The sequence below is a fragment of the Schistocerca piceifrons genome, chromosome X, assembly GCF_021461385.2.
Source record: "Schistocerca piceifrons isolate TAMUIC-IGC-003096 chromosome X, iqSchPice1.1, whole genome shotgun sequence".
NCBI lineage: Eukaryota > Metazoa > Arthropoda > Insecta > Orthoptera > Acrididae > Schistocerca > Schistocerca piceifrons.
This window is the reverse complement of record NC_060149.1, coordinates 580,537,841-580,553,291: the sequence shown is the minus strand read 5'-3', so window position 1 is coordinate 580,553,291 and position 15,451 is coordinate 580,537,841. Positions and strand designations below refer to the sequence as shown.

Sequence of the window (15,451 nt, the reverse complement as noted above, 5' to 3'; positions counted from 1 at the left end):
TACGTCAATGAATGGAGCTACAGCGAATTTATGAAATCGCTTCAATCATTTGTAATAACCCTGTAATGTTCCTCCCTGGTGAAGTGTCTGGCTAGCTTCCACTCGCCAGGACGTGTGGAATCTAGCCCTGCGACTTTCTGCCCCGATTGTTCGTTTCGAAATGTTTGTATTTTGTCCCGCACTATACCCTGGAGTCTGTTGACGTGCAGTTTATAGAACAGGCACCTGGTACGCTGCCAGTATCTCCTGAGGCGGTTCCTCATTCAGATAAGGCCCAAGATTTTCTGGGAATGGGCCGTCGAGTGTTGTTTTGGTGTTTTATGTGGAATGGCGTCAGTCATCGCGTCTTGGGCAGCATTAGTAAGAGCCTCCACCGCCTCATCTATTTGTTGCGTGTTGTTAATTTCGTGGGTGTCCGAAATACAACTATCAAGCTTTTCCTTGAAGAGTGTCCAGTTCGCGTGCATTTAGTTCAGTATTATGCGTGGTTCTGTGACTTGCAGTGTTTCTTCCATGTGCAGTATTACAGGCATGTGGGCTAAGTCCCGATCGTCTTGAACCATAAGGTTGAGTGTGCATGTGATGCCCTTGATGAGAGCTATGTAACACGTCTGGCCTGTGTCGCGCCTGTGCAGGCACGTACGTGGCAACGTCCGGCCCAAGTATAATGTAGTTTCCGCCTAGTGCATGATCGTATAGTTTCTTGTCATTGGAGGTATGTATTAGTGAATTCCAGGCGGGGTGTTCTGCGTTTAGAACTCCTGCGGTGCTTTGTTGAGAACTGTGATGATATCGCGCGTTACTATGTTTTAAGCAGGGTTGTACAGCGATACCAGTGTGTTGTTGGCTCCGTTGAACTTGATCCTGATGGCCGTGGTCTCTAGTCTTTTAAGCGCACGGAGATCGATGTTCGTGTGCTTTATGTCTTTGTGTATGATGATGGCTGTGCCGCCCCCCTTCCTGCCGTCCGCTCGGTCGGTACGATAAACGCAGTAACATGGGATGTTTAGCTATTTGTGAGTCGTAAGGAGTGTTTCGTTCACTAGGGTGATTCGGATACCCTTTCGCTCCATGAACGCAACCATTTCGGCTCTTTTGTTTGCGATCCAGTTGGCATTCCAAAATAGGATCTGTGAATTTGTGTTGGCGTTTGCGTTTCGGGGCTGGTGTGGCGTGTTATCCATGTATTTGTGTGAACAGTGGTGTGATAATAGTTTGTGTCCTAGTCAAGTTGAGCGAGCCCGACATGAACTGTGTGAAGAGTTGTAAGACACACCCCGTAATCTTCATGACTACTTCGGTGCTTGTGAATCCAGGGAATAATGTCTCCAATATTCTTCGGGGTGTTGAGTTAATGTTGGCAATGTCAGCCTGTGGGTTATTGGTTGTGTTGCCTGCAGCTAGTACATGTGCTGGCTTCTGGTGTGGGCTAGCTTGTGTGTCAACTGTTTGAGTCGTAGTTGTGGGCGCCTGTGTGGTCTCTGTGGTGAGTGGGTGTGTTGTGTGGGTCGTTGTTCAAATGGTTCAAATGGCTCTGAGCATTATGCGACTTAACTTCTGAGGTCATCAGTCGCCTAGAACTTAGAATTAATTAACCCTAACTAACCTAAGAGGACATCACACACATCCATGCCCCAGGCAGGATTCGAACCTGCGACCGTAGCGGACGCTCGGTTTCAGACTGTAGCGCCTAGAACCGCACGGCCACTCCGGCCGGCGTGGGTCGTTGTGTTGGTGTCCAAATTTTGTATGTTCGTATTGGTGTCCTGTTGTCTGTGTATTTCTTGTGGTTTGGTCATGCTTCCTCTGTTCCAGTTGCTTCTCCTTCTCTGGCGTTGTGGTTGTCCCTGTGAGGGTGCGACTTCTGTGGTCTGTGGTGGGCTGCAGTCCGTGAACTCAGGGGGTAGAGTGGTGTTGTAATTTATGTTTTTTGGTGCATAATTTAGCAATTATATACAACCACTCGCTCACAGAAAGATCTGTACCTAAAGACTGGAAAATTGCTCAAGTCACACCAATACCCAAAAAGGGAAGTAGGAGTAATCCGCTGAATTACAGGCCTATATCACTAACGTCGATTTGCAGGAGGGTTTTGGAACATCTACATATACATCTACATACATACCCCGCAATCCACCATACGGTGCGTGGCGGAGGGTACCTCATGCCACAACTAGCATCTTCTCTCCCTGTTCCACTCCCAAACAGAACGAGGGAAAAATGACTGCCTATATGCCTCTGTACGAGCCCTAATCTATCTTATCTTTGTGGTCTTTGCGCGAAATATAAGTTGGCGGCAGTAAAATTGTACTGCAGCCAGCCTCAAATGCTGGTTCTCTAAATTTCCTCAGTAGCGATTCACGAAAAGAACGCCTCCTTTCCCTCAGAGACTCCCACCCGAGTTCCTGAAGCATTTCCGTAACACTGTCGTGATAATCAAACCTACCAGTAACAAATCTAGCAGCCCGCCTCTGAATTGCTTCTATGTCCTCCCTCAATCCGACCTGATAATGATTCCAAACGCTCGAGCAGTACTCAAGAATAGGTCGTATTAGTGTTTTATGAGCGGTTTCCTTTACAGATGAACCACGTCTTCCCAAAATTCTACCAATGAACCGAAGACGACTGTCCACCTTCCCCACAACTGCCATAACATGCTGGTGCCACTTCATATCGCTCTTCAATGTTACAAGCGCTACGCTACTAATGGAGTATTCAAACATTACGGGATTCTTTTTCCTATTCATCTGCATTAATTTACATTTATCTATATTTAGAGTTAGCTGCCATTCTTTACACCAATCACAAATCCTGTCCAAGTCATCTTGTATCCTCCTACAGTCACTCAACGACGACACCTTCCCGTACACCACAGCATCATCAGCAAACAGCCGCACATTGCTATCCACCCTATCCAAAAGATCATTTATGTAGATAGAAAACAACAGTGGACCTACCACACTTCCCTGGGGCACTCCAGATGATACCCTCACCTCCGATGAACATTATGAAGTACCTCGAAGAAAAGGATTTATTGACATAGAGTCATCACGGTTTCAGAAAATATCGTTCTTGTGAAACACAACTAGCTCTTTATACTCATGAAGTAATAAGTGCTATAGACAGGGGATGTCAAATTGATTCCATATTTTTAGGTTTCCAGAAGGCTTTCGACACCGTTCCTCACAAGCGTCTTCTAACTAAACTGCTTGCCTATGGAGTATCGCCTCAGTTGTGCGACTGGATTAGTGATTTCCTGTCAGAAAGGTCACAGTTCGTAGTAATAGACGCAAAGTCATAGACTAAAGCAGAAGTAATATCCAGCGTTCCCCAAGGAAGTGTTATAGGCCCTCTATTGCTCCTGATCTATATTAACGACATAGGAGACAATCTGAGCAGCCGTCTTAGATTGTTTGCAGATGATGCTGTCATTTACCATCTTGTTAAGTCATCAGATGACCAAAATGAATTGCAAAATGATTTAGATAAGATATCTGTAAGATGCGAAAAGGGGAAAGTGACCCCGAATAAAGAAAAGTGTGAAGTTATTCACATGAGTACTAAAAGAAATCCACTAAATTTAGACTATGCGATATGTCACACAAATCTTGAAGGCTGTAAATTCAACTAAATAATTATGGATTACAATTACAAATACCCTAAATTGGAATGATCACATAGATAATGTTGTGGTTAGAGCCAACGAAAGGCTGTGATTCATTGGCAGAACACTTAGAAGGTGTAACAGGTCTACTAAAGAGACTGCTTACATTACACTTGTCCGCCCTATTCTGGAGTATTGCTGTGCGGTGTGGGATCCGTATCAGGTGGGACTGACGGATGACATCGAAAAAGTACAAAGAAGGGCAGCTCGTTTTGTATTATCGCGAAACAGGGGAGATAGTGTCACAGACATGGTACGTGAATTGGAGTGGCAATCATTAATACAAAAGCGTTTTTCGTTGCGACGGGATCTTCTCATGAAATTTCAATCACCAGTTTTCTCCTCCGATTGCGAAAACATTCTGTTGGCACCCACCTGCATAGGGAGAAATGATCGTCACGATGAAATAAGAGAAATCATGGCTCGCACAGAAAAATTTAAGTGCTCGTTTTTCCCGCGTGCCGTTCAAGAGTGGAACGGTAGAGAGGCACCTTGAAGATGGTTCACTGAACCCTCTGCCAAGTGCTTTATTGTGAATAGCAGAGTAATCACGTAGATGTGGATGTACCCGGTGCAGGTGTGGTGTTGGGTGTTGTATGTCTTGGCTGCATGTCTGTTGCTGGGGATGTTTGTTGTGTGTGTGCGCAGCTCTAAGGCTCCTCTGACCGCACTGCGTTGCTGGGGCTGTCAGCTACAATTCCAGCAAAGGATATTCCACTCCTTACTGAGCTCGGGGGCTGTTCGGATGGTGGTAGTTTTTGCATGTTAGCTATTTTGCGCCTCAGAGCCTCCTTCTATGCAATACACCCCCTGTAGTGGGCCGGATAGGTTGCACCACAGTTGGCGTATTTGCGAGATGCTGTGTTGTGGAGTTTACACTGTTGAGTCGTGTGACTACCATAGCGTTTGTGGCAGTAGGGAGCGAGCCCCTATCTGATATCTACATGTGCAAATCTCTGGCAGTTGTGGCATTGTTGGGGGATGTGTGGCGTGTTGTAAGCCTCTACATTGGCGACCATGTGAAGAACTAATTTTAACTTCAGCAGGTCGGGGGATTTGGCCGTGTCAGCCAGCTCCACCATGTAGTTATATGATTTACACGAATACGATCCCACCCAAGGGCAGTGAGTTCCTTGTGTACTGTCTCGATCGGGGTTCAAGAGTCTACACCCTTGATTACGTACTGCTGTGTGTTTTCCAAGACTGTCCTGTACATCAAGTTTTCTTTCTTTTTTTTAGAAAGTTCAGCAGGTTTGTATAACCTGACTTGTTCGCCACGTACAGTGTGGCGTGGTCCCTGTGAGTTTGAACCAGTATGTTGTGCCTGTTATTAAACTCTTTGTTTAAGAGACTAAGGTCTCCATAGTTGTAGGAAGCCAGCCGAGGACTTGTTTGGATTGTGCGTAGCTGCTTGTGTACTTGAGTATGCTGCAGCCGCAGGGTTGTTTCCTATGCTGCTGTTGTAGGAAGCCAGCCGAGGACTTGTTTGGATTGTGCGTAGCTGCTTGTGTACTTGAGTATGCTGCAGCCGCAGGGTTGTTTCCTATGCTGCTGTTGTTGCTATTTTGCGTTGTGGGAGTAGACAGCAGCACTCAGCAGTTGCTGCGTGATTTTGTGGGCTCACTTGTTTGTGTGTTTTTACAGGGTGTGTGCCATGGACCAACCTGCTCCCACCGTCTGTCTTCATTGCTGATTGTGTCTTCTGTCGGCTCTGGCTCCGGCTTTGTCGGTACCTGAGCCACCAGAGGTGATAGCGAGGGCTTGGCTAATGTATTTGTGGTAGGCACTTATGTGTGTGGTGCTAGTGTCGGTGTTTGTGTGTGTTCACTCTGCATGAGCAGCTCAATCAGCTTTTGCTGCTCAGCGATCTGCTGATCCTTTGAGGCAACTGCCTCTTGGAATGCGGAGAGTGGGACAAAGATGCTAGTGGGAACAGCCGGCATTCCCGCTTCTTGTGCTGCAGCTTTGCTGCGGGTTACTGGAGGGTACATGCGGGAAGGATTGGACATCTTTCCTGCATAAGGATGTTTTATTTGGATATGTTCAAGAGGGGGAGTACGACAATTTTGCTTCTTTCGAAAACGATAACTTTTGCTTTTTCGGCGAGAATGCAATATTTTTTGTGTAGCTATAGAAGAAGGGGCAACGGCTTTGCTGCAATTGATACACCGGTTCCTGTCAGATCATCGAAGTTAAGCGCTGTCAGGCGTGGCCGGCACTTGGATGGGTGACCATCTGGGCCGCCATTCACTGTTGCCAAATTTCGGGGTGCACTCAGCTTCGTGATGCCTATTGAGGAGCTACTCGACCGACTAGTAGCGGCTCCGGTCAAAGAAAACCATCATAACGAAAGGGAGAGCGCTGTGTTGACCACGCGCCCCTCTTATCCGGATCCTCAGCTGATGGGCCACTTGTAGCCTGAAGACGGATTGCTCTTACAGAAGAAATGAGTCGCAACGGCCTATCTGCGCGAAGTGCAATGTGCGGCACAAGAGTGTGAGGGAAGAAGAGAGCGGCCTACTGTATGCGAGGTTATCCGATGTGAACGGATCCCTGACACTGAAAAACCCTCCCAAAGAACAGGAGAGTCTCGCTGGGGGGTTTTGAAACCGCTTAGCGCTCGGAAGCGTTAAGCGGCTTACGTTTGTTCGCGGCGCTCCGAAATGTAATGAAATGAAATGGCATGTGACGAGGGCCTCCCGACCGCTCGGCTGGTGCAAGCCTTTCGATTTGATGCCACTTCGGCGACTTGCGCGTCAATGGGGATGAAATGATGATGATTACGACAACACAACACCCACTCCCTGAGCGGAGAAAATCTACGAGCCAGCCGGGAATGGAACCCGGGCCCTTAGGATTGAAAGTCTGTCGTGCTGACCACTTTTTTTTTGTTAACTCAGTTTTTTTATTACAGAGGGCACATTACCCTCTGTCCGAACATGCTGAGCTACTGTTCTGGCTAATTTGTACGTGGCGGACGTCCGATGACAGCTGTTCAGGTTCTTTGTTGATCTGTTCACTCAGTTTTTTTTTATTACAGAGGGTAACTAACCCTCTGACCGAGCACGCTGAGCTACAGTGCCAGCGATTAAAACTGTGTGCCGGGCTGAGACTCGCGGTGCAAGAGTGTGCAGGGAGAAGAGAGCGGCCTACTGTACGCGAGGTTATCCGACGTGAACGGATCCCTGACACTGAAAAACCCTCCCACAGAACAGGACAGTCCCGCTGGGGGGTTTTGCAACCGAGGTTGCGGTGAGTTGAGCTGAAGCTCTTGCCACTTAGCGCTCGGAAACGTTAAGTGGCTTACGTTTGTTCGCGGCGCTCCGAAATGTAATGAAATGAAATGGCGTGTGACGAGGGCCTCCCGTCAGGCAGACCGCTCGCCTGGTGCAAGTATTTCGATTTGACGCCACTTCGGCGACTTGCGCGTCGATGGGGATGAAATGATGATGATTACAACACAACACCCAGTCCCTGAGCGGAGAAAATTTCCGACCCAGCCGGGAATCGAACCCTTAGGATTGACAGTCTGTCGCGCTGACAACTTTTAAAAAAAAAAAAAAACATGTATTAAAAAAAAAATATTACACATTCCAAATACATACTAAGTTATACATACATGAAGTTATTTTAACAAAACGGTTTGATCATTTCAATTACGTTGACGTTAAGGAAAGACAACGGAAGAGTGTGTTACTGACTAATTACTAGAAAGAATTAAACATCAAGAAAAAATTTTTTAAAGACATTCAAACTTCAACCTGAAGAAGTAAAATCTGCACTTTGAATTACATGAGCTGCAATCTTTACAGAAGCATAATTTCTTTATGATGGATATCAGAAAGTTGGTGGGACAATTTTAAATATAAAACAATTTAATAATCATATTAGACACTTTCTGAAATACTTGAGAATGGCGGAAAGGAGATATATAATAAAGCTGACTAGCCTTCCAACTACACTTTCTGGACGTTAATTGAATCTTAGGTATCTGAAGTGATCAGATCTATATAATTAGTCTTTCACTGCGAAAGTGACTTACACATCCCTTTGCAAAAATGAACAGGGCAATGTGCCAGCCAATGAATATTACATTTATCAGATAGAATCTTATGGTTTTAACCAATCGATAAGGACATTTCTATAAAAACTGTCTATTTCCAAGTTTCTAGTATAAGCCAATAATGCACCTTTAATGTTTTGTGTTTTGACACTATTAGACACACAATCTCCATGTCACATAAGTTCTGTACATTAGCTTATAAATTTCAAAAACCACTCTCTGAAGTAGAAAAAGCACACATCATAAATATACTGTAAAATCTTAAATAGTATCCTTAAGGTAACTACAATACCTCACTGTCAACACAGTCTTCTTTTTTATATTAACCAATGCCCATTCTTTCAAATACAATTTTTAACATTTTACCGAACTTTTTCTTGTGATTCGAATAGCTTCTAATTTTGTGGAACTCACACAGCATGTGTACCTTGAACTCTGTGATGCTATCGGATCCTAATTTGTTAAGGACGTAGTTAACAAAATTTCCCAGCAACCAGTACACAGCGTTATTTTTTGCTTCTGGGAAATAGCGTGCTTCAGGCCTGTGTATCAATGACAGCGATATATATGTTCTTGTAATCAGAGCTATTTGCTCCCGGATCCACTTCCAACTATTCATGTGACCACTGCAAGTATATCTATGAATTACTGTGTCAACTAGATGGCATTGTTGACATAAATTTGTTTCACAGAGTCTGATTGCGTGCAGTCTTTCATTGTGGCTAACTATGTTGTTAACTGTCTTGTACCATGACGTTTTTATATTAGACGTGAGCACATTAGAACTAATGTTTTTCCAAATCTCAGTCCACTCAATGTTTGGAAACTGTCATTCTAATTTGTTTCTTCCTTCGCTTTTCTTTCGTTCCCACATTATGGCTCTCTATGGTAAGTGTCGGGACTGCCTGAGTTCGACACTGACATAACTCAACACAGAAAATCCTTACGTGCTGTAAGCGACTGTTGATATTCTGCACGTCAATTGGGGGAAACAGGCTTGGAGGTTTAATGTCGAAAAGTTAGCTGGTTATGCTTTCTCACGAGTCTCTTATTAAATTAACTTGCCTTTTGATAAAAAGAGCAGAGGCTTTATCCGTTATATCAGTTAATCCCAGTCCACCATTTTTAGGATCTAAAGTGGCTACTTTAGGAGGTACTCTGAACACTTCACCTCTCCACAAAAAGTTGGTGATTTTGGACATTATTCGCCTCGCTATCATTCTCGGTATTGGAAACAACTGGGCAGTATAATAAGCCTTAGCAAGGATGCATGAGTTGATATACTATGTTCTTTGAACTTGGTAAATATATCGAGTTAAATTCTCTACAATGGCTCCTTGCACTTTATCTGCTGCAACTTTCCAATTTAAAGCCGTCATTTTCATAGGGCATGCTGTCAGGGTGATCCCAAGTGTTTTATGTTGTCGGACTAATTTTGCCCACTCGACGTTGATATTATCAGAACCTCTGAGATTTAACATCTTACTTTTTTTTCGTTTGCATTGGCTCCAGACGCTCTACAGTACGAATCAATCACTGTTGCTAGCGTGGTTACTTCGTCATTATTCCTTATAATGACCCCTATATCGTCAGCATAGGATCTTATAACTGTTAATTTCCTGATAATGTTAAGCCTTTTAATCTAGCATGGACATGTCGGAGCAAAGGTTCCAGCGAAATGGCGAAGAGCGACATGGACAGAAGACTTCCTTGAGGAACACCTCGTTGTATTTGCATCGGCCTGGATTGTTGACAATTCACCACTATTTTAGCATTTATTCCAGTTGCTATGTTCTTAATCAACTGTATGACCCTATCGTTGAAACCTATTTTCTTCAACGTCTGTAGAAGATATTCATGATTTACTACATCGAACGCTTTATAAAAATCTAAAAACAATAAAGCACACTTTATGTTTGTTACAGAAGTTATTGCAATGATATCCCTGAATTCCGCTAGATTTTGAAAAATGGTTCTGCCTTGCGCACAGTTTTGACGTTGACTAATAATTTTATCTGTAAGGCATGAAATTCTCTTGTTTATTATTCTAGCTATTAATTTATAATCAGAATTCAGCAGTGAAATGGGACGAAAATTATTTAAATCTTTGTTTCCATTATTTTTTGGCACTAGAACAATTTTACTCTCCTTAAACTCAGCCAGAATCATTTTACCCTGAATAACCTCATTTACAATGTCCCTGATTTTCGCACCTACTATTGGCCAGTAACGGATGTAAAACTATGCTGGCAGACCATTCGGTCCTGGGGATTTTTTTGGTGGTGAGGCGCACAGTGTCTCATACACGTCTTCTTCACTGACAACCTCGAGAAAATTTTCGTTGTCATCTTCTGTCAGCTGTGGGGCTAGGATGCCAACGAATTCTTCCAAGGAAGCATCTCTACTTTGATGTACAGAATATATCTCGCAATAATAGCGATAAATCTCGTCCATCATATCCTGCTGGGTTCTGAGAATCGTACCGTGTTTTGTTCGAATTTCATCAATAAAAGTCCTTCTCCCGTTTTTTCGTATGCTTCAATAAATGATACAGGGAAGTAGTTTCATCTTGTGACACCGAATTTGCCTTCGATTTTATTTTCAACCCTTCCATTTGACTTCTCTTGATATTAAGTAACTTGGCTTTGACTTTTTTGATGTCTGCTATCCAAAGTGAGGAACCTGCTGAGACTTGATCATATAGATCTCTCAAAACGGAATAGTAGTACTCTATAGTGCGTTTCATTTCCCTTGCGCTCTGGGCACTGTATTGAATAAGAACTTTCCTCAACTTTGGCTTTGCCATTTTAACCCACCAGTCAATAGCAGTGGCATATCTACTATGGGCTCGCAGGCATATTGCCCATGTTTCTTTAATCAGATCTTCTAAATCATGATTTACTAACGAGGAAGTGTTCAAATTCCACTGATTCCTGAATCGGCGAACCGGCTGTCTTGTTAGATTTATGCAAGCTAAGACACCTGAATGGTCTGAAAAGTACGTAGGAATGGTTTCTACTTTTGTCACGGAAGTTTAAAGATTTTTAGAAATATATAGTCTATCAATCCTGCTATGTGATGTTGCCGTGACATAAATGAACTCAACAGTGGAGGGGTATTTGATTTCCCATATATCCTTTAATTCTAAACCAGTAACTAGTTGTTTTAATTCACTTGAGAAATTAAAATTAGGTAACTGATCTTTTCGATTTAAAACACAATTAAAATCACCTCCAAGTAATAACTGTCTTGGCGACTTCCTTAACAAGTATATCAGGTCATCTTTGAAGAAACGTGCCCTGTCAGCTCGACGAGAACTTCCTGAAGGGGCGTACAAGTTGATGATAGTCACATCATAGATATTTAGTCCTATTCCCCTTCCGGATTCCAGTCGTTCCACCTCGCTTACTGTAATCCCTTCCCTCACCAAAATAGTTGTTCCAACACTTGTTTCGGGAGACACATTTATGTAACTGACAAAACCGGGAATTACCAAATCCGAAATTAGAACATCTTGTAACAGGGTAATATCAGTCGCGGATTCGTACAAAAAATCCTTAAGGGCCGATAATTTCAAACCGGTCGTGATTTTATTTATGTTTATAGTGGTGACAGAATAAGATTGCGTCATTGTGCTGTCACTATGTAGTTGTTTTGATGAACTAATTTAGTTTCCTGTGGTTCAGGGTTCAGTTAAGCTCTAACAGTTTACTCGGAAGGCTGAACATGGAATAACACTTCAATCAGTTTATTAGTTATTGTCCCGTTTTTTTTTCTACTTCTGATGTTTTCTCTTGTAACGCAAGCAGACTGATTTCCTGGTAAACTTTCTGATTTTTCCTCCAGTGATTCGTGTACGCCCGTTTCGGACTGAACATTCTGTGGGCTTGGGTCGCCCCTACCGGATTTTCCCTTCCCTTGGTTACGAGCTACATTCTCATTTGGTTGCGTCGGTATTTTACTTCGCGGCTTATCTGGAGCAGCAGCAGACGCTTTCGCAATTTCGGTTGCCGGCGCCTGCCCTGAGGTGTTGACCGTGATTTCAGTTTGGCCACCACTTCCTCGTTCTTTATTAATTTCACTCACTTTCTGATCGAGGGAAACAAATGGAGACTGCAGTTTTGCAACCTCTCCCTGAATTGGTTTATTGACAGATAGATTCTGATCTTTGCAATCGGCTACTGCACCTGTCGTTTCTTGCAAATTAATGCTGCTTACACCCCCTTCATTTTCTGGTACCGTATGTGTATTATCTTTCTGTTCATTAATTTCCATTCGCATTTTGCCTTCAGGTTCCTCTGCCTCCTCATCGCACTGTTTTTGCTTGTGAAGTGAGGGAGTGGGACAAGACAGCTCGTCCTCTGAACAACTATCAGTTATCTCCAGAGGCCGTTTTTACAGTTGCGTTTCAGTTTCACGAGTAGTGGCAACAGGGTTTCCTTTTGTTGTTAACAGGGGAAATTGACTGTTATCGTGAAGGGAGACATCAGCTTGGCTCGCTGCGTTAACATCCTCAACCAGTTGGTAACAGATCATTTAAGGTAAGCTTCTGACGCTGTATCAAATTACTTTTAAGAACAACAGTTCGCCGCGGACATCCCTGTCTGAAGTGGCCGGTTTCGTTGCATATATGACACGGAGCTTCCTGACCTGTATAAACAATTTGTGCCTTATACCCACAAAGTTATGTGAGACGGAATATTCGTCTTAACGTCCGTCTCTACACAGCGGACCCCGTCAAAACACTGCAGTTTAAAGCGAGGCGACCATCTTTCATTTGCAATTGATTTTACGTCTCTGTAGTTTGAAAGAGCTTCCTTAATCTTATCATTTTCAATTTCAATGGGAAGATTCAAGACACGAACGGTTTTGTAATGAATGTCCGCTCTATAGATGGAAACCTTACTTTTATAACCATTTCTACGTACAAAATCTACTTCATAGCTCCACTTTCGTAACACTTTATCAACGGTCGAAGCACTGATTAATTTGACAAAAACACAGTATTTTTCCTGATCCAGTTGCCAGGTATTGACGGTTTCAGAATTTAGACCAATTACCTGTGTAATCCAGTCATCTATTTCCAGGGACGTCGGTTGAACAGGACAGGATTCCTTGTCAAAAGCAAATACCAGAGTATTCTTCCTGAGATTTATAGCCATGGTTAATCCAGCGAAGCAATTTCGGTTAAACAACCGAAATTCCAAGTAGCAGCAGCAAGACCAGAAAGAGCGATCAGATCACAAGTAACAGGAACAAACACGGAGATTAACGGACGGACGGCACTCGGCGAAGCACAAGTACAGCGATGTAAACGCTGAAGTGCAGCGCAACAGTTAACAGCGACCACTCGCGAGCGCGGCTGAAACGGAACTATGCGTGCCGGCTAATTTGTTCGTGGCGGACGTCCGATGACAGCTGTTCAGGTTCTTTGTTGATCCGTTCACTTTTTTTTTTTTTTTTTTTTACGGAGGGTAGCTAACCCTCTGACCGAGCACGCTGAGCTACCTTGCCGGCGATTAAAACTGTGTGCCGGGCCGAGACTCGCGGCGCAAGAGTGGGCGGGAAGAAGAGAGCGGCCTACTGTACGCGAGGTTATCCGACGTGAACGGATCCCTGACACTGAAAAACCCTCCCAAAGAACAGGACAGTCCCGCTGGGGGGTTTTGCAACCGAGGTTGCGGTGAGTTGAGCCGAAGCTCTTGCCGCTTAGCGCTCGGACGCGTTAAGCGGCTTACGTTTGTTCGCGGCGCTCCGGAATAGGGCCTTCCGTTGCCTGGTGCAAGTCTTTCGATTTGACACCACTTCGGCGGCTTGCGCGTCGATGGGGATGAAATGATGATGATTACAACACAACACCCAGTCCCTGAGCGGAGAAAATCTCCGACCCAGTCGGGAATCGAACCCGGACCCTTGATAGTCTGTCGCGCTGACCACTCAGCTAGCGAAGACGATCACTCGCAGTCATTCCTGTTACAGCTTATTACCGGCCACTCCGTAGATCTATGATCGGGCAGCTACGCCAGGTGCAGAGATCAGCGAGCGGTCTGTTCGGATCGGCTGCTCGACTGCAAATACTTGAGAAAACGAAACTCCCCGCCTTCTTTAATACCGGCGGGTTCGCCCCTCCTGGCATCTAATGGCCAGTTTCGCATTACATATGAGGGTCCAGATACTTTTGATCAGATAGTGTACCAGTGTTTTGGTGGTCTTCAAGGTCTTACCCCCATGCAAATAATAATTATACACCGTATTGTAGGTTATTCAGTATAACAATAGCTAAACTATTATACGCGATCTTCCAGTGTCATAATACGCTATTTACATAGAAACGGCCGCAAGATTATAAATCCTACCATTATTAGCAGCTGAAACGAATGTACCAGGTGGACAGATACGGCATTCTGCCTCAGAGTTGATTCTTCCTGTCCTGTAGTCGGGAAATCGTTTTTGTAATTCGTCACTAGAGACACATTTGCGGTTTTTTTTTCATGATTTCGATTAAACATTAACAGTGCTTCCCTTCACAAAAACCAACAAGCAACTGAGCGTAGAGCAATTGAAAATAATCATTCTAGTTAGAAATTATTAGAAGCCGAGGTAGCTTTGCATTGTTGCATACGTAATGCTTTTACCAGACCACCTCGCAGCTCCTATTTCACGATAATTGCCGAGCTAGTTATTTCAATTGCTCTGAAATCGCAACTTCAGCTCGGCGCGGCGGCGACATAGAAAAGATCAAAGCGTGGAAAAAGTACCACATTGTTGTAAGAAAGGTTCAGTCCTTTAGACTTTGCGATTTTGAGAGTTCAGAAAGTTGTATTTGTGCACTTTCAAGTTGAAGCAATTGTGTAACTCTAAAATAAGAACATTTCTCCACTTTCTTGAAAACCTACCTGGACAATTTTTAGGGTCCAAGAAAGAGGACACGTCCAGGTAAAAAGAGGACGTCTGATAACCATAATAAAACGAAATTCGTATGGTGATTTAAATTAATATTTTCTAGTTGTCAAACAGACTGATTTAAATACTTCCAATAGCTGTAAAGCAACTAAAGGCATTATTGCTACACTAATGAAGAATTTCCTGAACAATATGTGCCACTAGGTCACACAACTATTTTAAAACAAACTTCCGAAGTAACGTTGAGCACTAGTTTAGAACACGGATTAGAGTGTAACGATGCTCAGGTAGTTAAAATTTTCTTAACTGCTATAAGAAGATTGCTTGATTTTATTTACTTTTCTTATGCACTCTGTTTACCATTTTGGGTAGAACCTTATGGCTACGTGGACTTTTTCTTATAGAGCTGAGATTTATCTATAAAGTATTAATTGCCAAGAACGGGCTGTTACAAACCGTTTAGCATCTTTGGTTCCATTCAGCAGTGAGCAGCCTTTCATTTTCGTAGAGTTGGCAGGGGGCATATCACGCATTATTTGTTTTGATGCTGATTTCGTTTCTCAACATAGTCATAAATGTAGTGTCATGGCTGACTTCGATGCAATTTACGAAGAAGAAGAAGAGGAGGCTGAAGTTCCATATGAAGAAAGTTATGTTACCCTTGTCCCAGACCCAGTTGTTGTTCGTGGAGCAGGCAATATGACGGTGTAAGTGTTGCGCGTTTCAGGAATATTTGGAAGCTCATGTTCGCACCAGTGATTACAGTTTGCATAATAATAGTATATTTATGTATACTTAACGTGAAACTGAAGTGCAGTGAG

At 43.6% G+C, this 15,451-nt stretch overlaps 1 protein-coding gene across 1 annotated transcript in view; it reads left to right on the top strand.

The window, feature by feature from the left end:
- Positions 1 to 15,146: 15,146 nt before the first annotated feature.
- The window catches only part of LOC124721391 (cysteine-rich hydrophobic domain-containing protein 2), a 44,488-nt gene continuing 44,183 nt past the window's right edge, over positions 15,147 to 15,451 (top strand). Inside the window, exon 1 of the mRNA XM_047246332.1 lies at positions 15,147 to 15,337. Within this exon, the coding sequence (XP_047102288.1) occupies positions 15,216 to 15,337 (122 nt within the window). The 5' untranslated portion in view covers positions 15,147 to 15,215. The remainder of the gene's footprint in view (positions 15,338 to 15,451) is intronic.